Source organism: Pseudomyrmex gracilis, unplaced genomic scaffold (genome assembly GCF_002006095.1).
Source record: "Pseudomyrmex gracilis isolate BER0280 unplaced genomic scaffold, ASM200609v1 scaffold_37, whole genome shotgun sequence".
Lineage (NCBI taxonomy): Eukaryota > Metazoa > Arthropoda > Insecta > Hymenoptera > Formicidae > Pseudomyrmex > Pseudomyrmex gracilis.
Window position 1 is genome coordinate 1,016,481 of NW_018020621.1, and position 23,218 is coordinate 1,039,698.

General features: G+C 36.7%; 5 protein-coding genes across 5 annotated transcripts; 2 read left to right on the top strand and 3 right to left on the bottom strand.

Annotated features, from left to right (window-relative positions):
• The first annotated feature begins 1,215 nt into the window (after nucleotides 1-1,215).
• Nucleotides 1,216-5,974, top strand: LOC109852844 (proclotting enzyme-like). Its single transcript, XM_020424379.1, has 6 exons — nucleotides 1,216-2,016; nucleotides 3,151-3,461; nucleotides 3,825-4,288; nucleotides 4,369-4,643; nucleotides 4,911-5,056; nucleotides 5,276-5,974. The coding sequence occupies exons 1-6, from the start codon at nucleotides 1,842-1,844 to the stop codon at nucleotides 5,426-5,428; spliced, it is 1,524 nt and encodes a 507-aa protein (XP_020279968.1). The 5' UTR covers nucleotides 1,216-1,841; the 3' UTR covers nucleotides 5,429-5,974.
• LOC109852842 (serine/threonine-protein kinase greatwall) lies at nucleotides 5,642-9,245 on the bottom strand. Its single transcript, XM_020424377.1, has 3 exons — nucleotides 8,767-9,245; nucleotides 6,364-8,365; nucleotides 5,642-6,077 (listed from the first exon to the last, which is right to left on the bottom strand). The coding sequence occupies exons 1-3, from the start codon at nucleotides 8,932-8,934 to the stop codon at nucleotides 6,031-6,033; spliced, it is 2,217 nt and encodes a 738-aa protein (XP_020279966.1). The 5' UTR covers nucleotides 8,935-9,245; the 3' UTR covers nucleotides 5,642-6,030.
• A 258-nt stretch (nucleotides 9,246-9,503) lies between these two features.
• Nucleotides 9,504-12,359, top strand: LOC109852843 (serine/threonine-protein kinase VRK1-like). The gene is made up of 8 exons (XM_020424378.1): nucleotides 9,504-9,843; nucleotides 10,076-10,128; nucleotides 10,218-10,287; nucleotides 10,382-10,578; nucleotides 10,664-10,877; nucleotides 10,983-11,641; nucleotides 11,730-11,837; nucleotides 11,956-12,359. Exons 1-8 carry the CDS (start codon nucleotides 9,690-9,692, stop codon nucleotides 12,067-12,069), a joined length of 1,569 nt encoding a protein of 522 aa, XP_020279967.1. The 5' UTR covers nucleotides 9,504-9,689; the 3' UTR covers nucleotides 12,070-12,359.
• Nucleotides 12,360-12,401: 42 nt separating this feature from the next.
• On the bottom strand, nucleotides 12,402-16,614 carry LOC109852841 (nuclear export mediator factor NEMF homolog). The gene is made up of 10 exons (XM_020424376.1): nucleotides 16,424-16,614; nucleotides 15,982-16,153; nucleotides 15,697-15,899; nucleotides 14,541-15,619; nucleotides 14,277-14,457; nucleotides 13,902-14,203; nucleotides 13,635-13,824; nucleotides 13,230-13,551; nucleotides 12,874-13,139; nucleotides 12,402-12,805 (listed from the first exon to the last, which is right to left on the bottom strand). The coding sequence occupies exons 1-10, from the start codon at nucleotides 16,477-16,479 to the stop codon at nucleotides 12,607-12,609; spliced, it is 2,970 nt and encodes a 989-aa protein (XP_020279965.1). The 5' UTR covers nucleotides 16,480-16,614; the 3' UTR covers nucleotides 12,402-12,606.
• Nucleotides 16,615-17,084: 470 nt separating this feature from the next.
• On the bottom strand, nucleotides 17,085-18,133 carry LOC109852835 (40S ribosomal protein S16). The gene is made up of 5 exons (XM_020424363.1): nucleotides 18,067-18,133; nucleotides 17,942-17,986; nucleotides 17,719-17,850; nucleotides 17,356-17,470; nucleotides 17,085-17,285 (listed from the first exon to the last, which is right to left on the bottom strand). Exons 1-5 carry the CDS (start codon nucleotides 18,073-18,075, stop codon nucleotides 17,140-17,142), a joined length of 447 nt encoding a protein of 148 aa, XP_020279952.1. The 5' UTR covers nucleotides 18,076-18,133; the 3' UTR covers nucleotides 17,085-17,139.
• Between the last annotated feature and the right edge of the window lie 5,085 nt (nucleotides 18,134-23,218).

Sequence of the window (23,218 nt, forward strand, 5' to 3'; positions counted from 1 at the left end):
AGCGTCGGTTATTATAACCGTCGCGGCGGTTCAAAGAACGCGCGAACTTAAAATCTCTTTTCTTTTCCCTTTAGGACGACGGTTCGTCGACCCGAGTATCGCGATCCTGACGTACACTTCAAGGTCCTCACGCTCTTCGTTCTCCCGCGGAAGGTACTGTTTATGTACCTTCATGAGAGAGAGATTACGGATCTCGTCCCAGTGCACAGGAACCCTGCCGCCTGTACGCGATATCTAAGCGCGTTAAAATACTTTGTGTTTTTGTTTTTGCTCCAAATTACATAAGAGAGATACAAGCGTAACAAATATCATCGTCCTTGTTAGTTTTTTTTTTGTTTTTGCGCATCATTAATCTACTAAAAATATTTCGATACCGAAATATTTGTGTCGTCGATGTTTGAACGTTCGTCGAGCAAAATATATTTTTTCGCTTCTATCAAAGCGGTAATATATATATGTAAAACAAAAATCGACACTCTCTTTCATCATACTATCTCGTATAAATTATACTTAAGAAACCGATATTACATACCGGAACGTAATAAATGTTTCCGTTTATTAAAGAAATCATCATCATCGCGACGACGCATGCATAAAAAAAATATTGCTAATGACTTCCTCAGGCTCTGTTCCAAAAGATAACGGTCTTATTGTGTGTCATTAGATACTCCACGATGAAAAAACGTCGATTTGTCACAAAAGAAAGTTTCAGACACATTTTTTATAAAAATAAATATAATTTTTTGCTCGACAAACGTTTCTACGAGATGTGAATAAATTATTTCTTTTTATATTAAAATTACGTTAGAATGTACATCGCATATTTGTGACGCGCAAATAAAATAAAACAATAAATACGGGAGTAAATAAGAGAGAATTGTGTCGGAGCGGAAAGGAAAGATCGCGAAAAACGCGGGAGAGGGAACAATCTTGTATATTCACCGTCGGCGGAAGGAAATGCATAAACACGTGTTAGCGCCCGGGATAGACGAGAAGCCGGGAATTCAAGCAAGTTCACGGTCGTCCCTTACGTGCAAGCCTTTTCTCGGCATCTTCAAGGCCAGACGCGAAGAGTTCGTGTTCTCTATGCAAATATACCTCTCTATATAAATATCGCGAGCGCGCAAGTTGTGTACGCGAGTGCGATCGAGGACCGTGATCCGGTTCCATCTCATACGGCTTACATAATCAAGAGATAACTAAGTTCCATTCACGAGTGTGGATGTTATCGTCTGCGCGTTGTACGAGTGGCACCGCGCGAAATCAAATCGAAGTATAAAAACGAACAACTTTTCCAGCGCGTTCTCGAAAAACAAAAATAAAATCGCGATTGATCTTGACAAGTATCTGTAATATCTTCGCAAGGACGAGACAGATGCAGAAGCTATTGGCGCGAACAAAGTTTCTCCTTAGTGTCAGATCATAAATAAATAAAAAACGATCATTTCACGCGACCGCGTCTGATCCCTACTGCGCCCTTCCTGTCCTCCATCTTACGGTCGAGCGACGATAAAAGAGCAAGGAGAAGAAAAGAGGTGCGCGTGGAGCGTACACCTCGTGCGTCGCGCTGAGGTGTCTCGCTCCGGGGGCAGAGAGTAAAACGCTAGGCACCCAAAGGGTAGGGCGAGCCCGTTATAAGCTCGAGCAGCGGCTATTCAGAGGCTTAGGCGGCCTAGTCGAGTCACCAGGAACCCCGCGAGTGGTCGCGCACGTGGGTGTCCCGCGCGTTGTCGTCGTCGATCGGTTTATTTATTTATTTTTTTTTTCCACTTCGGTGTTTCGAGTATTCGCATTCGATCGAATATTTCGCAAAACGACCGTCCTGGCAACTTGGGAAGAGAATGATGAGCAATATTCGGGCACTGACGTTGTTCGCGATGCTGATGCTGGTGCCGCTTGTGGTTCAGACGATCACAATCGCGCCCGCGGTGACAGCTGAGCCAAGATCGCTGGATTTCGATCGTCCGATCGATGACGCTCATCCGAGTGAAGCTGACGACGTAGTTGTCGTCGAAGGTCAGTATCAGTATACGTCAGACGATAATTTCGTATGCGTTCCTCGCGCAATAAACTTTCGGCTTTCGCGCAGACACTCGCTTTTGTATCTCTTCGTATACGCGAAACTTTCGTTGAAACTCACGTATCTTCGCGCCGAGAAAGAGAGAGAGAGAGTTCTCATTCATATTCATGTGTTCTTCAAGAGAATTTTTACTCCTCATATTCTTCATAGTCTCGAGTGTGTCGTTTCATTCACCTGGTAGTTTTAATAAAAAATGCGGTAAAAAATGTTACTACAAAGATGCTTTTAGATTGCTTCATCGCCGTTAACTCGAGAGGTCAATTTTTATAGTCGAGTTTATTTTCCGCGTAATGACCGTCTCGACTACAACTTGTTCCTCTAGTGCGTTACATCATTGATCATCTTGCGATTATTGGTTACAAAAAAAAAAAAAACAACAACGCGCGCGTACGTGCTTCACTGGTCAATGACTCCTTCTCTTCTTCTTGGTATCGCCGATCCATCCAGGTTTCCTTGTCGGCGGCCGTGAAGTCCACTAACAGATGCAATACATATCGAGTACCGCGCGATTGACGAGTGATTATTCGCGCGTCCCATACACGGCGACCGGAAGTTCTCCCTGCGCGCGCAAATCTCACCTTCGGTGTGTGAGTGCATCTGTGTGTCTCACGTCGGTCAGCGAACCCGCCGCTAAGTATCTCCCGATGAAATTCCATTATGATGTTTCAATTGTTCGACGCACTAAAATTATTTTCACGCCGCGCATATAAAATCGACGCAATATCGTCGTTTGCGCGAGTTTTCACTTGAACAAGAGCATCCCGTTAAAAAAAAAAAAAAATCGAGAAACTCATGACTGCTCTAAAATGTTTTATATTTATTTATTCAACAATTCAATAAAGCAGGTCAAATGCATATGCTAAAAAGACGCAAGCGCATTCTCGAGTACGTACGTGCTGAGATATAAACATGTGCGTCCTAATTCTCAACGCGTCCTAATTCTCTCCGCGACGGTGAACACGCGCGCAAATCGGTCGGTGAAGAAAAACTCGAGACAGACAATTCTTATGCGACAAATCAAAGATAAATTTTGTAAGAAATAAGTTCCATTAAAAAATTGGAATTTTCAGCCGCGATCGATCCGTTCGGATCGCGAGACAGTCGAGGTATTCTTTGGAACGGAGCCACGACTCGCGAGACCTGCTTAACTTCGAAAGGCGAAGTCGGTCGCTGCATGACCTTCAAGGAGTGCTATCCGTACTTCAAGATTCCGGATTTGGGCGCGCTCGACGGCTGGGTCCTCGGCGTTTACGACACGTGCAGCTACATTCGCGAGGACGGAACCCCGAGTTTCGGAATCTGCTGCTCGAATTTGAATCCGTTCGTCACACCGCAACCTCATCCCGACTGCGACGATCCGACCGTCGAAGATCCGCCCGAGGTAAGACGCAGATTGTTAGGCTCACGGGACCCGACCCAATTTCAACACGAGTTCCGATTCCACGCGTTTCTACCTCCGTTCGCGGTAATCACTTTCGCTAGCGGAAACTCGTAAATTACACGTGATCCGAATTAAAGTTCGTTAGATAGATCCAGCCCGCTAGAAAGTTAGTAGTCTTTCTCTCCTCCTTTGCCGCGTTTATTCAGCAATATGATTTCGCAAAAGATCTTTTACTGTCCGTTTTATTGCTCAGTATATTCGCGCAGTACATTCTTGCCTTCTATCCGGCAGCGCAATGGACGCGGTCGTTTCTTTCATTCTGTCTCTCTACAAATGGTGTTTTTCTTCGCAAAAACGTTTTAGATCGAAGATAATAAAAAAAAAGACGGCGATAAAGGAACATCACGTCCGACTTGGCCACCGCCGATTCCTACACACCCACCCGATCACACGATACCGCCGCTCCCGACCCATCCACCCTCGCCTGGTTCATCGATCCTCACGACCACCTCGAGACCGATCACCACGAGCTCGAAGAAACCCGGTATCGCTACCACGTGGCCGACAAAGAAACCGACTTGGGTGTCGTCGAGCACAACAACCTTCTCGTCTACTTTGACGACTAAATCGCCGATCGACAACGTCAGTCTCTCGCAGTGCGGTGCCAAGAACGGCAATCAAGATCAGGAACGGATTGTAGGCGGGAAAAATGCCGACCCAGGGGAATGGCCGTGGATCGCCGCGCTTTTTAATGCGGGGCGTCAGTTCTGCGGCGGGTCGCTCATTGACGACATACACATACTGACGGCGGCGCATTGCGTCGTAAAGCAAGTTTTTATATATTTACATTGAAACAATAATTTGTCTAAAATCTTTTGCATATAAAACACATGTGTGTAAATTACAGTATGAACTCTTGGGACGTGGCGAGATTGACGGTACGGCTCGGTGATCACAATCTCAAAACGAACACGGAGATCCGTCACGTCGAGAGACGCGTAAAAAGAGTCGTGAGACATCGAGGCTTCAACGCGCGCACGTTGTACAACGACGTCGCGCTTCTTACATTAAACGAGCCCGTGGAATTCACCGAATTAATTCGACCCATTTGCCTTCCTAGCGGATCACAGTTGTATTCCGGAAAAACGGGCACGGTGATTGGTTGGGGCTCTTTGAGAGAAAGTAAGATTTTTATGCTAATGTGTTTTTAACTCTCACGTGTCATCTAAAACAAACTGTCAAAACCAAAAAGAAACATTATTTGCTTCAACTTGTACTAGCAAGAATAGAAATTAACGTTCCTCGAGTTCGCATTTGAGTTTGAAAGAGTTCAATTTGCATAGCTATTTCTTTTGAGCAAGCGTGTTTGTTAAACACAACTTCTGACATGTTTTGGAAAAATGTTATCCGTTACACAAAATTTAATAATAATTTATCACATTCGATTAGGCGGACCTCAACCAGCAATTTTGCAAGAAGTTTCGATACCAATTTGGTCGAACAACGAGTGCAAATCGAAATACGGTGCGGCAGCACCGGGTGGAATAATTGACAGTTTCTTGTGCGCTGGTCGAGCCACCAAGGATTCATGCTCGGTTCGTATAAATTTTGCAAATGAGATTAATAATTTATTAATCAGTTTTATATTGATACAAACACTTAATAGATCTCTTTTTAATTCTTAATCAGTTTTAGATGAGAAGTAAAACTTTGTACACGATCTTATTTTGTGCAATAGATATAAGATAATGATATTTACAATTAAATTTCGTTATGCCTAATAACATGATAACATTGCATTTATTCACACACAGGGTGACAGTGGCGGACCTCTAATGGTCAATGACGGAAGGTGGACCCAAATTGGAATTGTAAGTTGGGGTATCGGTTGCGGGAAAGGACAATATCCCGGCGTGTATACGCGAGTGACACATTTCTTGCCGTGGATTTATAAGAATTTAAAGTAGAAGAGACTCGAGATTTATTTGCCTCCACGTCTTTTTTTTTTGTTGCACAGTCGCCATTTTTTGTTTTTCTTTTTTTTTTTGACAAGAGGAATTGCACTCGCTTTGACAAATGTGATAAAACTACTAAGCCCCGACAATTAAAAATTAGAGCTTCACAGCAGTATCAAAAATATCTTGCTTTCGTAGTCAAAAGCAACAATATGTCTCACTTTGTTTTTTTTTTTTAAGAAAGGAAAATGATCAAAATAGGCGAATTTTAGAACTCGTGGAAAATTCGCTTATAGCATTAAAAAAAAGTTTGCCCATTTTGACCACTGTCCTTTAATATTGTCATATTTTTTTTTTTTAATTAATCGTATCATCTTAAGTTTCACATCATCGTGTTTCATGTATACGCTTTTGTTTATCATTAATATAAAGCCACCATTACATTCATTTACCTGATAAGAAATGCGAACCTGGAGATTACAAGTGTAATAACAAGAATATTATATATTGCTCTATACATACACGAGTGTATAAAAAATAAAGTTATGTATAATACCATCTTTTCTCGACATTATAAAGCTTCTATTTCTGCCACGTCTGCATGCGACATAATGCTACGTATCGCAATTACTTATATTCAATTGCTGCATAGTATTCCGTGCTGAAAAAAAAAAAAATAGATTTTACTGTTAGCCGTCGATGTTATCGGCAACACCGCGACAGCAGGTGTGTACGCTAGCATCGTTTAAGAAATAATACCACCTCAACATTCGAAAATATTTTCTTCAAGGGAAAAAATTGAAATTTTTTTTCTCGTGTTAAGAAAATGCAATGTTGAAGAAATTTAATTCTAACATTTGTATAACACGCGACTTTATGTCGATGAGATTACCGTGGTGTTATTTCTGAAACGACATAGAGATTACGACATTCTTGAAACGACATACTTTGAAAGTAGTACGTATCGTACTTATCGTCCGGCTGTGGGATGAACGGCGGTATCGCTTTCGACGGTTCGTTCCAGGGAAAGTCGTGAAAGAGGGCCATAGCGCGCACCTCCTTTGCCGAGGGTCGCATCGCTTGATCTAACGTGAGAAGCGCGTCGATGGCCTCGGTCGCGGCAGATGACAGAGCCTCTCCGTCCTTGGGCCAGGGAACGTCGCGCGCAAGAATATTCTTGAACACTGCCTGGGGTGTTTCGTCGTTGAACGGCGGTATACCAGTGCAGAATTCATACAGACACACGCCCAACGCCCACCAGTCAACAGCCGGTCCGTGACCTTTTTTGAGCAGCAATTCCGGCGCCAGATAATCAGGCGTGCCGAGTATGCGGTCGTCCGATCTGCTAACGCCACTCTGACCGCCTCTCCTGACGGATTTCGGTGTTCTGTAAGGCGTGTAACAATTACCTGATGTCACCGGCGTCTTTATAGGCGAGATACCTTGAGGCGAGCGGTGACCTTCGGATGTGGTGTCCGAATCCGTATGATCGGTCGCAGAGTGCAAAGCGGGCGGTGGTGGCAGTCGAAATCTCGTCTTTATGAAACTCCTAGCGTCCTCCTCTTCATAGCGCTGTTCCTTATTCTCGTTGTCACCTCTCTGCCTGGTGGAAGACACTGGTGTGCTAAAAGCTACTCTACCAGCTGATCCAGCATCCTGCTCGGTGTTTTGATTCGGTGTTTTGTTTCCGTTATTTGTAACGTCAGCGATGACAATTGTTGAATCTACAGGCACCGAAACGTTGGTTATCGGGCTCGTGCAGGCAAATATCGGGTCACGATTATTTCTCTTGGGTGTTCTGTCGACGTCCAGATCCATAGCGTTGATCTCGCACGTTAAACCCGTCGTTCCGCATGTCGTTCCAGGTCGCTTTCTCTTTGATCCCCGAATCACGAATGAGTTAGCGCACGTGCTCACCGGACTGGTATGCACGAGAGATGGCTGTTGTTCAGCTTCGAGCGTGAATTCGTTCTCTTCCTCTTCTAAGTTCTGATCGGTATGTTCGGCATGAACCGTTCGATCATTATGATCGTTAACAACAGTATGGTCGGTGCTTGGTGGAGCGGAAGACAATGCTTCGCAGGTGTGATAGCTGTCCGAAGTGTCTGTGTTTTCGTCCTCTTGCTTTTTACCAAGGCTGTCATCCTCTTCTATACTTTGATTACTATGCTCGAATCGCAGATCTTCCGCCGATTGGAAAGGCGTGACGCCAGATATCCGAGAGTAATCTTCAGACGCGGCGTATGAGGAAACCGAATTCGGCGACATGTGTCCTCCGGACTTCGTACAATGTCTCTGCAACGCGGAGAGTAGATTAAGGGGTGTACTCCTGTCGCTGAGATTCGATTCGCAGCTGGACTTCTGACCGGAGCCGAAAGACAGATGAGACGTCAGAGAGAGTAGCTGGCCGGGCGTTCTCGTGCATAAACTAGGAGTCGTGGGATTTACCAGATCGGATATTTCAAGATCTCTGTGCAGGGACGATATTTTACTGAGTCCGAAGTCTGTGAGCTTCACGTGTCCCTCGCGCGAGAGAAGCATGTTGTCCGGTTTCAAGTCCCTGTGCACGATACCGTGCGAATGAAGATATTCCAATGCTAAACACACCTCAGCGATGTAAAACGCCGCCATAGGCTCCTCCATGAAGCCGTAAACGCCGAGCAAACTCTTGAGATCTCCGCCTACCATATACTCCATGACTAGATACACAGTGCTGAGAGATTGCAACGAGTAAAACAGTTGTACACAATACGGGCTTCGAGTCAGCGCCAGTGCGTTGCGTTCGATCACAACTTGCGACGCCATGTTCTTATTTATCATCTCGTTCTTCTTCATCATTTTAATCGCGTATATCTGCTCAGGATTGGACTTCTTGTACCCTAAAAATACTTTACCAAACGCTCCTCTGCTTATTGGTTTTACTATTTTAAAATCCTGGATATCTGGAACCTAGTGTAGATACGGGAAAAGAATTCAAAATTTGAGAAGAAAACTTGTTGTTGAGAAGAAATTTGCTGTGTATACACAGTTGCATTCGAGAAATTTAAATGTAAACAACAACATTATTATATGGATTTAACATACTATAATAGTCTTATAGAAACCATAATAAAATATACTCCTTTAACCATAAAAAATATAAACAGTAATATTGAAATATACCTTTTTCAACCATAAAAAATATATAAACAACATTGAGATATCTCTAACCATAAATATATATGTATAAAAATATATATAAAATATGTAAAAAATATTTACAAATATATAACATTGATTCAATTATTCTTAAACCTCATATCTTACTCATGAGAGAAAAATATAATTAAAAAAGATAATTTTCAACAAACCTTTGTCGTAGGATTAACAATTTTAGAAATGGTATTGAAAATGGAGTTGTCGATGTATTTCACAGACTGTAGCGGAGTGCGTTCTCTGTCATGACGTTCCGTGTCACTGCAAGTTGTCTCGACATCTGGCTCATTGTTGCAGTTGTTTTCGAACGACGTTTCTGCCATTTAAAAATGAGAAGATAAAAGTAAACCCGTCAACGAAGATAACCTAAACCTCGACCGCGATCGCGCGAGAAATTCCGGCAAACAATTTCCGACGAATCTAATTCACTCGCGCACCGCCTCATCAAAAGAGTCGCATTCGTATTTCACGTCAAAGTCGTCATTCAGTTACGAGCATGATTTTCTGTTCTACTATTGTATTTTCGCGCTAAAACGAAAAACTCAAAAACCGGTTGACATTTGTCACAAAAGTCACGCCGTTCCCTCCACAACGTACACGCGACATCTCGCGACAGCCGCCAATTTGAAGACAATCTCTCATGGCCGGCAACATAAACTTTTTGTGTTGTTTTTCGCGTCACAAAATAATAAAAATCTACAGTTATCTTAACGAGACTATTTGACGGTATTTAATAGCAACGCGTTATCTCTGTGCTTGCAAAACAAATACGTCATTTTGTCGCACAATATTGAAATTAACTAAGCTAAGAGCGATAGGGTGCTCATAGTTATTTTCAGCATCAAGTGGCCATTCTGAGACCAGACATTTAAATTTTACTACTAACTGTACGCGATTGCCCGTCGTCTGGTGGGCTTCTCGTAACGACAGCAAGTATTTGTCCCGCAATATTGTTTTTGTATTGTAATTGTTTATCGTTGTTTTTCGTTATCCACGTTTGTTAATTAATCGCGTCGAGCATCTCGGGTCGTGTTGCAAATCTTAATTTTCCACGAGATTCCGGCATTGACATCTCGCAATGGCAACAAAACCGAAGAGAGCACCGCGAAAGAAAAACGGTTATCAAATGCCGGACCCGATATCGGCGGGAGAAATTCTCACGGATTTATCAAAGGGACAGTGGATTCTCGGCAAGTCAATCGGCGTTGGCGGTTTCGGCGAGGTTTACTCTGGTATATAAATTTTTTATTGTCATTGCATTTGCAACGGATTATTTAGTCATTGTTGTAGGCTATTCGCCTATCATTTAGATGCTAACGTAAACAAACCAGCGTGCGAGATATTGAAAAATAATATATGTGTGAATAAACAATATATTTTCGTTTCTTTTATATGTGATATCTTAATAAATATATCTTATGTGTCATGTGTATATATAAATAATATATCAATGATTCATTGTAGCTGCACCCTATTCCAGCAAGGTCCCAAAAATTTATCCTAACGTTATAAAAATTGTAAGTATATTTTACTTTTTTTACAAAATATATATTAAACTTATATATTTTGATGATATTTTGCAAATTTATTTTTGTTGGATTTATAGGAACCTCATGGAAATGGTCCATTATTTGTAGAAATGCACTTTTACATGAGAAATTGCAAGCCGGATGAAAGTAAATTTAAAACTTTTTATTTTATAATCATTTGTAATTATATTAGCAAAAAATTATCCTTTTATTGGTTATACAAAACAGCTAATAATTTTAGTTACCAAATGGCAGAAACAAAAGAAACTAGCCGCGCTTGGAATGCCCAAATATATTGCCTCAGGAAGCCATGAGTATAAAAATATAAAATATCGATTTTTGGTGATAGATCGATATGGAAAAGATTTATGGAAAATATTTGTTGAAAATAATAAACAGTTTCCAGAGCATATAGTATATAAACTGGTTTTGCAAATAGTAAGGCAATAGTAAACAAAAAAGTTATTCATATTATGTAAGTTGTTATTTTAATAAGCGGCAATGTTTAAATAAATTTTTCCAGCTGGATATATTAGAATATATCCACAGCAGAGATTACGTACATGCCGATATCAAAGCTGAAAATTTGTTAGTGGATTTAAACTCTTTCGATCAAGTCTACTTGGTTGATTTTGGTTTAGCTTGTCGTTGTACAAAAAGTGTTGAATTAAAAGTTGATCCAAAGAAAGCACATAATGGCACTTTACAGTACACAAGCAGAGATGCCCATATGGGAGGTAAGAAACAATCTCTGATGTTCATATATAAATTTTTTTTCTAAAATTTAAAAGGACAAGAAATAAATTCGTAAATTTATGTAAAATTAATTCGCGTATTTCTAGTGCCAACACAGCGTGGTGATATTGAAATATTGAGTTACAATATGATTATGTGGTTACGTGGCTCGCTACCATGGGAAAAGATAACCGATGCAGTTACCGTTCAAAAAGAAAAAGAAAAAGCTTTTAAAGATATACCCGGTTTCTTAAGCAAATGTTTTTGCGGAACAGTTCCAGAAACTGTAAAAAAATTCATGACTTTGTTATCTAATCTGAAGTTTAATGAAGAACCGCCTTATGAAAAATTCAAGGAAATATTGCTAGCTGGTTTAAAAAAATTGAATTGTAAACCAGATGGAAAGTTGAGATTAAATAGCATTGATACGACTCCACCCGGTGCTTCACAAAACACAAAAAGATCTGAAAACAAGGTAGAAAAACAAAGTAGAAAAAGTCCGCGCAGGAAGCAGACGGATGTCTCAGAAAGTCCTCCACATCCTGCAAAATATTCAAGAAAGAGTACCGTAGGTGTTGTGATCGACAAAAAACGAGGTAATTTGAAAGATATCGCGGCGGCATTAGACAAAATGGATTCCGACGACGAATATGATATTCAAATTCTGAAAAAAGCAAAAAAAGAACCTAAAAATAATGAAGTGCCAGGCCCGTCACACAGAAAAAAACTCTACAACAAAAATTCTGAGGACATTTTTGAATCGGAAGTAATTACGTGTAATTTCTATGTGATACTATTTTCAACTATCAATTCAAGTCAATTTATATTGTTAAATTCGTATTTTGTTATTATAGTCAGCATCAAAACCACGTTCAAGTAAACGACAGAAAAAGCCAGCTGCAAGCGCATCAAATCGAAAGATGAAGTCGTTGGACGATTCAGAAACTACTTCAGAGTCCGAGGTATAAAAAAATTTAAATATTTATTTAATATTTATTTTTGTTTGAGAGAACAAAAATAAAAGTGTAAATTTATTGAGTAATATATAAGTGCATTTAACATATTTTAATATATTTCCAGGTTGTGTTAAAAGGAACAAAATCGAGAACCAGAGGTAAAGTAACTACCAAGAGTAAATTGCAGTCAGTCAAATCGAACGTTGGTACTGAGTCAGAGGAAGATATCTTTGAGTAATTTTTTCAATGAAATAATAGTACAATATTGTAATACTTGTATCATAAATGTCTGTAGGATGTGCCTTGATTATAGACGTTTTATACAAGACTTTTTATATGTGCTGTATACATTAATTACTAATATATCTGCAGATCAATATATATCGAAACAGTGTTATTCGAAAATTGTAAATATAAAAGTTTTGTAAACTACTAAAGTTTATTAGATCAGCTCTGTTACGGAAAAAAAATACTCTGCCTTGTTTGGCATTATTTTTAGAATAAAAAAACTTGAATCTGAATGCTGAAATGTTTCAATTTTTAAACAGTAGGAGCAGAAATATATATTTAACATTTCTTAATGTTAAATTAAATTCATTATGCAATAGAATATTTAACATTTCTTAATGTTAAATTAAATTCATTATGCAACAGAATATTTAACATTATGCAACATGTTAATTAATATTCATTAAATATTATGCATTAACAGTAAAAGTACTTAAAAAGATGCAAGACATTTCTCGTTAGCACAATCGAATACTTTACCAGGTGATCATCTCTTTAGCTTCTGAATCTGAGGAGCGCTTATTTTAACTTTTCCAGGTATATTTCTGGCTATTGTCTCGTCTTTAATTGCTTTTAACAAGTCTTTTTCGCGCGAGGAGATCTCTTTGTCTCTAAGAAACACGGCTATCGCTGTTTTAGCGGCCTTACCTCTTTTTCCAATACCGGGAGTTAATTTTACCTTAAATCTAAAAGATAAAAATACATATAGATTTACACATGTAAAACGATTTAAATACTTTTTGTATTAACTCACTTGTAATTTTGTAACGTGTTGTAAGGTGCCACTACAGGTACAGCGAACAATAGTTCGTCTTCCGAGAAAGGCTTTCCCGTCAATTGATCGAGCATATCGACTTCAGGTGTTGGACCAGTGTCTTCGTCATCAATATTATCTATTACAGGCACAGGTTGTGGAGAAACATTTGGCTTTGAATTTGTTTTCTTTTTCCCTTGTTGTTTGGGACCCGATGGATCTTTAGCTCTATTTTTTCTTTTATCCTCTTTTGCTGCGCCTGCCGACTGAATAATAACAAAAAATTGTCACACATACATTACACACAAGCGTACAATATATATATATACAAAATTGAAAATATTAAAAATAAGAACCTGTAAAACAAGCATTGAGAGTCGTCTATCTTCCTCATCTTGATTTTTGTACTTTTCTCTCATTTTCTTCAGTTTTCCTTTTTGCCCTCGTTTTAACACAGGTTGCTCTCCCTTTTTATTATCACCATCGTTTTTTTCATCTTTTTCATTCTTTTCTGTTTCGGTTGATTCTTTTGAAAGCTCCTTTTGTTTCGTTTTTTCCTGCTTTTTTGGCTTCGATGTATTTATTATAACAGGCTTGTCATCTCCTAAGTAAACTACACTTTCTTCCGTATTGTCTTGTGCTTGTAATAAGGGCTGATTTTCAACGTGTAGTTTTAGCCTTTTTATACAGAAATATTTTATATGTATATTACGTATAATTTAACTTTACTCAGAACATCAAAAATTTCACAATTAACTTACTTTGGGCCCGAGAGATCAATTTTAATTTGCGTATCGGGAAATTGACATTTTTCGTCTTCTTCATTTTCTTCACGTTCATTTTCGTCAGCATCATTATCCACTGCACATGATTCTGCTTTCTCTTGTTCTTCTTCTCTCGCGTCGTCTTCCTCTTGTATTGGATGTAACGTATCTTTATTGTCTATATTATCTAACACAAAAAATCATTAATTTATTCAAAATATAATTAAACACGCAATATTTTTAAAAAATTTCAAAAATATTTACCTTCGTCCGAATCACTTTCCAACTCTATTTCTTTATCATCTTCGACTACTGAATCCGATTTTTCACTTTCCTCATCGAGAGCTTTCACTCTTCTCTCGCCTTTATGTCGTTCTATCGAACTATCCTCCAGCCGAAACATGATGCCCAATCCCATAATTAGTTGACTCTGTGTCAGATAATTTTTCTTTCCGCGTATCATGAAAGATCCAGTAGTAAGATATTCACCGGTGGGTGCACTCTTTGATACTTGATCGTGATACACCCACCATGCGCTAGTTATTACTTTCGAATCCCAGGCTATGCTGTATAATGCGGATATTTAGTAAAATCGCTATTATAAAATATAATATATAAACCATCGTAACTATATAATACCTGTATGCAACAGCCATGGTGCCTGCTTCCGCCAGCGTTTTTGGTGGCACGGGATTACCGCTGGGATTTTTTATCACAACAGAACTGGCACCGGTTAAATCTGCGTGAACATATAAATCTCCCGATTTTAGATATCTCTTCACTACTAGTTCGTTCTGTTGCTGATCTCGTCCACCAATCACTACACAGAATATTTTATTAGAATTTTATGTCAAAACCTAATAAAATTTTTAATACATAAATTTGCATGAACATGGAGCTTACCTAAATAATTTTCAGATGTAATAAACCAGTAGAACTTTTCAAACCAATATGTTTTTCTTAATTTATTGATAGTGTGTATAGTTTGCACTTCCTTCAACGTTTGTTTCGTCTTCTTTTCCGCTGACTTTAGAGCTTTTCCTTGAGACTCTATTGTCTTTTGCTGTTTCTTAGCTGCTGACTTTTTTTTAGTATAATATTTCTTGGCATTACTGAACGCTGTCTGGGCTAGATCTATGTCAATAACCATGGGCTTGAGCTTAGATTCTTCGTCACTGTCTTCATAAGGATCGTGTAACAATAATGCAATGTGATTTGTTTCCAGCTTTAATTGTTTTATAGCAGAAGCGACAGGATCACCTCCGGCCTGAGCTTCTTTCAGCAAAACCTGAATGTTTGGCCAAGACATTTGATTTGCCAACGCGCTCTGTATAGCGAGTATAGCGTTGTCCACTAAAACCTGATTTCTCGAAATCAATTCTGCTTTTTGCTTATCCACTTCTTGTGTTTTCTCCAGTGTAATCAATCTTTGATCATGATCTTTCTTTACTCGCTCTAATTTTTTTAAAGCTTCCTTTTCCTGCTGCAGTGCTTTCAAGTCAATCTTTTGTCCTTCCATTGTGGAAAAATATTCGTCTACTGCGGAATCGAAAGACTCAAATTCCTTGTACGATTGTTTCTTATATTGTTCAAATAAAAACGGATGGAATTCAATATTGGCAAATACATATTCCACGTTGCCATCTTGAGATGGTTTTGTTTCTTTTTTTTGAATAATGTAGCCTTTTGATATATCTTTCTTTGCAGTATACATCATGTTATTTGCATCTTCAAGTGCTAAAATTAGTTTTGGCATATCTTCAGTTACATTAAAATCTTTACCAATTTTACAACCAAGACTGAATCCAACTTTCAGTAAAACATGATCAATCACAGTAGAACCAAATTCTAACAGTGGATTCAATACTTTTTTGAGACTTTCTCCTTCCTTGGATTTCTGAATATGCTCATGAATCACATTTATAGGTGGCATTGTTTCAGTATGAGCTCTGTCTAATGGGTATTTCTCTTTTACCGCAAATCTAAATATTGTACAACTTTGTTAGTGTTTTCTATAAATTATATTTTCTATCTGGCATAGACATATTTGTGCCTTTACCTTATTTTGTCTCCTTCTGTATGAGGTCTTAAGACATACAAAATTATCATCTCACAATCAGTAAGAATTATATTACCACGATCAAACAGTTCCAAAAGTATGTGGTATGCAGCCTCACCACTTCCAAATTGTAAATCTATTATTCGATCCGTACCAACTTGGGTGAGACTTTCTAATCTTTTATTTTTAAGATGTTTGCGCATCTGCAAAATTATTGCCAAACGTGTGTAATATTTATATTATTTATTTATATTATTTATTACCTGTAAGATTATTTTCAAATACCTTCATCGAAAAACCTGAAGGAGCTACATTCTTTGGCCATTCAAAATCTGTTGTGTGAATTCTATTACCAGATTCAATTAAAAGCATACATTTTTCCTCGCTACGTTGAAAACGAATAAGATATGTACGATGATCTATATCGTATATTTGATTAACTCGCATACCAATAAGCCTAAAAGTTATTTTTATTTCTTTATGAGTACGAAATAGTTTTGTATATATAGAGAATCCATAATACTTAAAAATTCATATCACATAAATTATTTACATTAATATCTATAATTATTCTATATAACACTTATTTGGCAACAACAGTCAAGCATTTATTGAGATAAAATCGTTGCAAATAGTTCGAAAATAAATTATTATTGAAAAAATTGAATTTGGTAGTCATAACCTTAACGTTCTATACAATTAAATATTCTTTTTATTATTTGCTTACTTTTGTAGTTCAGTTACCGAACATACAAGGTCGTAGGTATTGAATCGTGTCTTCATTTTCAAAGAGATGTGAGTTGCTTTTCGTAAAAGATTTCTTAAAAATACTACGACAGTTTGACATAACACTATTATGCTTACACAATATGACGTTACACGTGTTCTACTCAAGCGAGCTTACGAATGAGGAAAAGATACATGTATATATAAGCAAGTAAACATTCTTTATCAAACTTTCTGTGACTTTGCAATTTTTCCGTTATCTTATTTACTTTGCGTATACTTCATCTAATCTAAATTATATTGATGAATGTTGCATACATTTTTTTTTTTTGGATGAGTGCACACACTTATTTTTAACTACATCTCAGCATCATGTATGATATAAGCAATTAAATCAAAAGATCATTCTAAAACCTGTAGTAAAAATATACAGAAAAAAAATTATATATATAAAACATATTTCTTATAAAAAAAAATCATATAAATTCATTTAATAAATCTTTTGCTTTGATTTTGACAAGGCAATTTTGTTCTTTACAAAGTAGAGTATATTCAAGTTGGAATAAGTTGTTGGACAGGAGACATTTGAGAGAAGATAAACACATAAATTTCAAATTTTTTCAAAAATTCGAAATTTAACAAATCAAAAAGCTCTCAAAACATACAAGATATTGAATTTTTTTATTTTATGAATAAAATGCAATGTAAAATGTACATTTAACGATAAGATTTCTGGTATCGTGCTCTGGCACCTGGACCACCAAATTTCTTTGGCTCACATCTTCTGGGATCGGCAACCAGAAGTGTGCGGTCATATTGGATAAGAATGTCTTTTACCTCTTTTTTAGAGGCTTCATCAACATCTAAAACATAAGTTATACTTAGTTTTCAATAGCAAAATAGTCAATACACTGATTTTACACTTGTACTTACACTTCTGATAATATGCAACAAGAGCTTTAGAGATAGCCTGTCGAATAGCATAGATTTGTGCGACATGACCACCGCCACTTACTCTTACTCTGATATCAACTCCAGAGAACTTTTCCTACAAAACAAATAAATAAAACCCTCTCCTGTTTACCGAATCTTATACTTCAATTAATTCTGCAAACTCAGAGATTCCAGTTTTAATCACTAACTGTCATATTCGGAATAACTAGACATCATAGACTGATAGAAGATGAAACCATAAGGAAAAGCAACAAGTTCAAAACCTGAGATTTTAGTGTTGATTTCTCTCTATCATTAAGTTAAACAATTTCTACATTTGCATGATTTTGTTTTTTTCCTTACTTTGCCTAACAGCAAGATAGGTTCCTGCAATTTATACTGAAGAACACGAGGTTCTACCAGCTCCAATGGTCGGCCATTGACACGAAGATTTCCACGGCCGCGTTTGCAGTAAGCAACTGCGGTCGCACTTTTCTAAAACGCATGAAAATTTGCATTACACTTATTGTAAGCGTGAGAAACACGCGGTGATATAACCTCAATCATTCTCGTTGGTGTAATTCACCTTGCGTCCGAAAACCTGCACGGAATGAATCGGTTCTTTTTGTTTCTAGAAAAAAATTATATATTATAGAATCACGCGCAATCAGTATTTCTTTTTCGATAGGTCTTATAAAATATTAAATCTACCTTCTGCATCGTGTTCTACAGTATGTATCAAAACTCCACCGGAAAAAGAAGGAACGGAAAAATAGAAAACAAGGGGTGCGTTCAGACAACTCAACGGTTGAGAGATCATCACTTATGATAGGACTATTCTTCGAAATCTAATTCGGTTCCAAAAGTATGATCCAATCAGAAGTGATTATCTCTCAACCGTTGTGCAACTGTTGAGTTGTCTGAACGCACCCAAGGTTACAATTGTAGTTCCTCGTACAGTCTAAGCGGCGCTTCTTGTATTTAAATCCAGTTTACAATGAACGTCGGAATACATAAAAGACCATTGCACGTATCGTCACAGTCATGAGATTTAGCCAATCATATTATGCCTATCCTACATTAGAAGCAACCACAAACGCAAGTCGCAAGTCTTTCGTAGAATGGACCAATCACTCTTTAGTTAATTGCCTGATTTGATGAATAAATACTTTCCGCAATTTAATATTTTTTATATATTTACCCAAATATAAGTTTATCATTTTATGTTTATATTAGTTAATATTATTTTACGCCCCCAAAAGGATTTATTTTATAAAATAGATTTTACATCATAAATATGTTGAGAAAATATATAAGAAAAGTTAAAGAAGAATTCACGAAAAAGAATTCTATAAAGAAATCTAAGAGTTAAAACCAAGTCCAAAAAGGATGGATAATGTAAAATTGTAATTAGCAACATGTATAGATATTCACAGCACAAAATAATAAATAAGCAAGAATGTCATTAATGTAAAATTTTAAATAGCAACATATATAGATATTTGCATCACAAAATAATAAATGAGCAAAAATGTCATCAATAAAAACAACATGTATAAAAACATTAATTTGTATGTATATACCAGCACCAAATTCATATAAAGAGATAGCGAATAAAGAAAATCATTCTAAAATGTATGATTGTCTTTATTTACGCTATTGGAAATCAGTGCGACCAATATAAGCGAACACTATGCATGCAATGTGAAACAAATTGTTCCTTTCAGCTTTATTGAATATAAATACCTGTATATCTTTGTATGAAAATTGCATATCTAAAGTCTAATCTTTATATAGATTTAGTATTAATAAAAATAATAAAAAAATCTTTTTAACACCTGAATTGAAGTCTATTACAAATATAATTTAACTCTGGAAAAGTGTAAAATTATACCACTACGTATATAATATATAAAAAAGTTAAAAAAACTTTTAGCTGAAAGGAACAAGTGATGAAAATTGATATAGTAACTCATATTTGTGCGGTCCCTTCGTCGTCCATCGATGTATCTTCTTCTCCAACCCTTTCCATCCTTCTCTCTCCTATTCTCGATCCTCTATGGAAATGGTCCACCGGACTTTGCGTGCGGTTCCACGTTGTCCATAGCACTTTTTATCACCCGCGACGCGGAAGACGCGAAATGCACTCAACACACACGCGGAATTTACGTCTTAACACAGTTCAAAGTCTATACTTTTCTAAAGTCCATACTTTAACCACTACCGAATTTTTCACAACTCAAATAAATGAAAATGAAAAATGAATATTTCAACTAAAGAAATTTTCAAATAAATGAAATTATCGCGCGTATTTCTCTAAATCGATACGACTTGGCGAAACTCGATTAACACTTGAACAAATTCGAATAACAGATATTTTTATATCGGAACGAGTTTTTCGGTTTATTTCGACGTATGATCCATTATTTGCGTAGTGCTGTTACGCAAATCTCGTGTTGGCTCCGCAGTATATTATTGCGAAGATTTCCCGCAGTTTTGCGAGAATTATTTTGCTTTTTCAAGAGAGAGAGCGAAGCATGATACTTTTGCTAATCGTAAAACGTTCTACGTGTTTCTATACAATACGCGTATATCTTCAAAATCGCGAATTTAAATCGAAAACACCAATTTAACTATCGCGAATACGTATATTCTTTTTACATTTGAGTAGTCGACAAAAATCTCGTACAGATACTAATTAGATTCTAACAAATAAGAAATAGAATATCTTTAATGTTATTTTTCTTTCTTTTTCTCTCGACTTTAGAAAATACAAATATTATTAATCTTTCGCGATATTCGAATATAATGAATTCCAATCCGTAGAAATTAAAGTATATTGCGGAAATAAAAATAAAATGGTCAAATAATTAGAGTAAATCTAATATTTTACGCGGACTAATCGTGATTTTAATCTATCAAAGGCTTCGTGTTTTGTGACGCACTTTAGGCATCAATGCAGACAGAGCGGATAAAAATTTCTCTTTGATGGAGATTGAAACATCGAGCAAACAATTTACAAAAATATCATTTTATCAACACCACATTTTACAAAAATATCAAATAATCTATATTTTATGATGCCAAATCATATCATAGTGATATATATGTCTAAGAATTTTTAAAAACTGTTAATTTCTATATGTCTAAGAATATATGTCTAAGAAGTTTTAAAAACAATGTTAATTTCTCGTTTCTTTCATCTGACTGTTTATACAAATTCCAGCATAATTGTTACTATATCTTATTGTTAAAAGACTCATGATTTTTATTTTGAAGTAAATTTATAACATAATTGCATATATATCACTACAGAATATATTCAAATTACGTGCCCGATGTTTCAAACCTCGTGAACACGCGTTTCGCACTGATTTCAAATTACCATCACCACAACCCTAAAGTTTACTCACCGAGCACTGGTCACCTTCTGCATACGTAACTCTGTAACAAAAAGAAAATTTTCTTTTTATTGTCAGATGTAAGATAAGTTTTTAACGTTTATGTAAATATCAAAGTACTTATGGCTTTAATAGATAAGTAAGAATTCCAAAATTTCATACAAAAAAATGTATTTAACAGTTATAAATAAAAATGACGTAAAACCATCATACCTTTGTGCCAGCATCCTATTGCCTGAATAAGCTTCTCTGGTCCGCAAGACAAGCACCTCTCCTCAGCGTAAACACTGCGTCCTGAACACTAAAAAAGCAAAAGAAAATTAATAAAATTAACTATGAGAGAGAGAGAGATAATTAAACTTTTAAATAAGTTAAACATAGTTGCAGTTTTCAAANAAAATGTGTTTTGAACTTGCAAATACGACACTGACCTTCAGATTGCTTTCAAAATAGTCCGGAGATTGCCTAATCGTAATGCTCGCCGATTATCATTCGCGATACGAATTATGTATCAATGCGTACATCCGTCACTTTGCGACATACCGAACTACTGATATTCGCGCGCGAGATGATAATAAACGCGAGAAATAAACGAAACAATTCGAACGTACTTGCGCTTCGTGTTGCGCGCTGGCCATTTTGTGTGTCGCGAAAACGCGAACGCCGCGAAACAACTTCACCGTCAAACACGTTATCTGTATCGTTTTCGACGCGTGTGTGACACCAATTACGTATTATTTCGAACGCCCGACACTTTGTGGCACACGCACATTACTGATATCTACGTGCGAGACGACAACAATTGCGAAAAATAATCTAATTTCAACGAGAACTACCGCTCCGCGTCGCGCGTCCACTACGTCTGCCGGAGCCGGAACGAATGTATCGAAGCGCGATATTGCGATTCTCGAAGTATCGAATCGAACGCGCGCGCGATAGTTCGCGATATTCACCGCGCTAACCTTACACGTGTAGAAACGTATAATGATCGAAACATACAATAATGATTATTTAACATTAATAAAAGCAATTTATACTATCTACCACTTTTGCAATGTTATAAAATTTCTGTCATTTATATCTCTAATACATGTAAATGGTGGTGTATATAAGTACTTTTGTTCGAATTATTTTCTTTTTCCGTGATAAACTTTTGTAGTGTAATATAGACTGTAATTTTCTATTATATTTTAACTTTATTCTAATTTTAGTTAAAAGATCCGAGAATAACGGAAAACATTTTTCTCTCTTCGCGACCGAATATAAGTTATAGAAAATACATTTCTAATAAAAACGTTTTTAAGAAAAACGATTTTTCGAGCATCCAAACAACAATGCAAACTCGCCGTTGAGAAAAACATTTCGGCTGTTGAATATAATATATCAATACACTCTACTACTTATATTTTTCACATTGTGTGTTAAAATGTAAGAAATTTATTACTTTATTCTGAATTTTCTTTGCTAGTAGTAAAAGCAATCGCGTAGTAGGAAAACAAGCGGTTTCTCTCTCAAGTATGAAAACAACAAAAAAAACCTCATCGTTGTAGAAACGTCTACAATTACTCATATTTTTCACATTGCGTATTAAAATGTAAGAAATTATTCGAATGTACATTGCGAGATAAATTTATAACTTTACCGTGATTCTCTCCGAGTTCTCATGTTTTATTCTCGCAACTGACCAAACAAGAAATATTTGTTAGCGTGGAATATAATTATTTGCGATTATCTGGAAAGAGAAAGAACGAAAAGTAATAAATTTCTTACATTTTAATATGTAATGTGAAAAATATGAATACTTGTAAATGTGTTTTCCAACAGTGAGATTTTTTTTGTTGTTTTGACGCTCGAGAAGCCAACTCAACGCCTACTATGCAACTGTGGGCCCGCGACGCGAAAGAAAATTCAAAAGCGCAGAAGCGCGTGGTGGGAAGCTCTACTGCGCTACTCTACAGCGCAGCGCGTAGTCTCAGATCTCGTCGGTCTCTCGAGAGTAACGGACGTGTTATCGGGTTGTGCGCGATTCTCAAAATTTTTTTTTTTTATTATAACAAGTTCGTACGCGATTTCGTACATAAGTGAATTTCTTCACTAAATTAATTATTGTATATAATTTTGTTATTTTAAATATACCGCGTATATCGCGATTAAATATTTCGCGTATATAAATTATTAGTCTTCCGCTTCGTAATTTCTTTATTTTTTAAAATAATTATTCTAATACATAAAGCAATATATCGGTTCACCTCTAACAATATTCATTTTTTTGCTACATATTGTATATAACATATATTGAAAAATATAGTTTTTATCTCAATTTTATCAAGAAGAATTTTACAATACGGGTTTAATATTTTACAAATTAAAGTTTCGATAATACTCTCTCTTAAGAGAACCGCGATAAATCTATAACTTTTTATTCATTTCCGAATTCTTCTCTTTGACAGTTTGGGTGCAAG

What these genes read in the sequence shown, in the direction of transcription:
- LOC109852843 (XM_020424378.1), top strand. Translation starts at nt 9,690, where the DNA reads ATGGCAACAAAACCGAAGAGAGCACCGCGAAAGAAAAACGGTTATCAA. An exon ending in TTTCGGCGAGGTTTACTCTG is followed by an intron (nt 9,844 to 10,075) that starts GTATATAAATTT and finishes GATTCATTGTAG; the next exon opens with CTGCACCCTATTCCAGCAAG. An exon ending in AGGACATTTTTGAATCGGAA is followed by an intron (nt 11,642 to 11,729) that starts GTAATTACGTGT and finishes TTGTTATTATAG; the next exon opens with TCAGCATCAAAACCACGTTC.
- LOC109852835 (XM_020424363.1), bottom strand. An exon ending in TGCAGGTTTTCGGACGCAAG is followed by an intron (nt 17,851 to 17,941) that starts GTGAATTACACC and finishes CATGCGTTTTAG; the next exon opens with AAAAGTGCGACCGCAGTTGC. An exon ending in CTATCTTGCTGTTAGGCAAA is followed by an intron (nt 17,471 to 17,718) that starts GTAAGGAAAAAA and finishes TTTGTTTTGTAG; the next exon opens with GAAAAGTTCTCTGGAGTTGA.
- LOC109852844 (XM_020424379.1), top strand. Translation starts at nt 1,842, where the DNA reads ATGATGAGCAATATTCGGGCACTGACGTTGTTCGCGATGCTGATGCTG. An exon ending in CGACGTAGTTGTCGTCGAAG is followed by an intron (nt 2,017 to 3,150) that starts GTCAGTATCAGT and finishes TGGAATTTTCAG; the next exon opens with CCGCGATCGATCCGTTCGGA. An exon ending in TTGGGGCTCTTTGAGAGAAA is followed by an intron (nt 4,644 to 4,910) that starts GTAAGATTTTTA and finishes ACATTCGATTAG; the next exon opens with GCGGACCTCAACCAGCAATT.
- LOC109852841 (XM_020424376.1), bottom strand. Translation starts at nt 16,479, where the DNA reads ATGAAGACACGATTCAATACCTACGACCTTGTATGTTCGGTAACTGAA. An exon ending in ACAGAAGGAGACAAAATAAG is followed by an intron (nt 15,620 to 15,696) that starts GTAAAGGCACAA and finishes TACAATATTTAG; the next exon opens with ATTTGCGGTAAAAGAGAAAT. An exon ending in GGAAAGTGATTCGGACGAAG is followed by an intron (nt 13,825 to 13,901) that starts GTAAATATTTTT and finishes TTTTTGTGTTAG; the next exon opens with ATAATATAGACAATAAAGAT.
- LOC109852842 (XM_020424377.1), bottom strand. Translation starts at nt 8,934, where the DNA reads ATGGCAGAAACGTCGTTCGAAAACAACTGCAACAATGAGCCAGATGTC. An exon ending in TTGTTAATCCTACGACAAAG is followed by an intron (nt 8,366 to 8,766) that starts GTTTGTTGAAAA and finishes TATCTACACTAG; the next exon opens with GTTCCAGATATCCAGGATTT. An exon ending in CGATACGTACTACTTTCAAA is followed by an intron (nt 6,078 to 6,363) that starts GTATGTCGTTTC and finishes TTTTTTTTTCAG; the next exon opens with CACGGAATACTATGCAGCAA.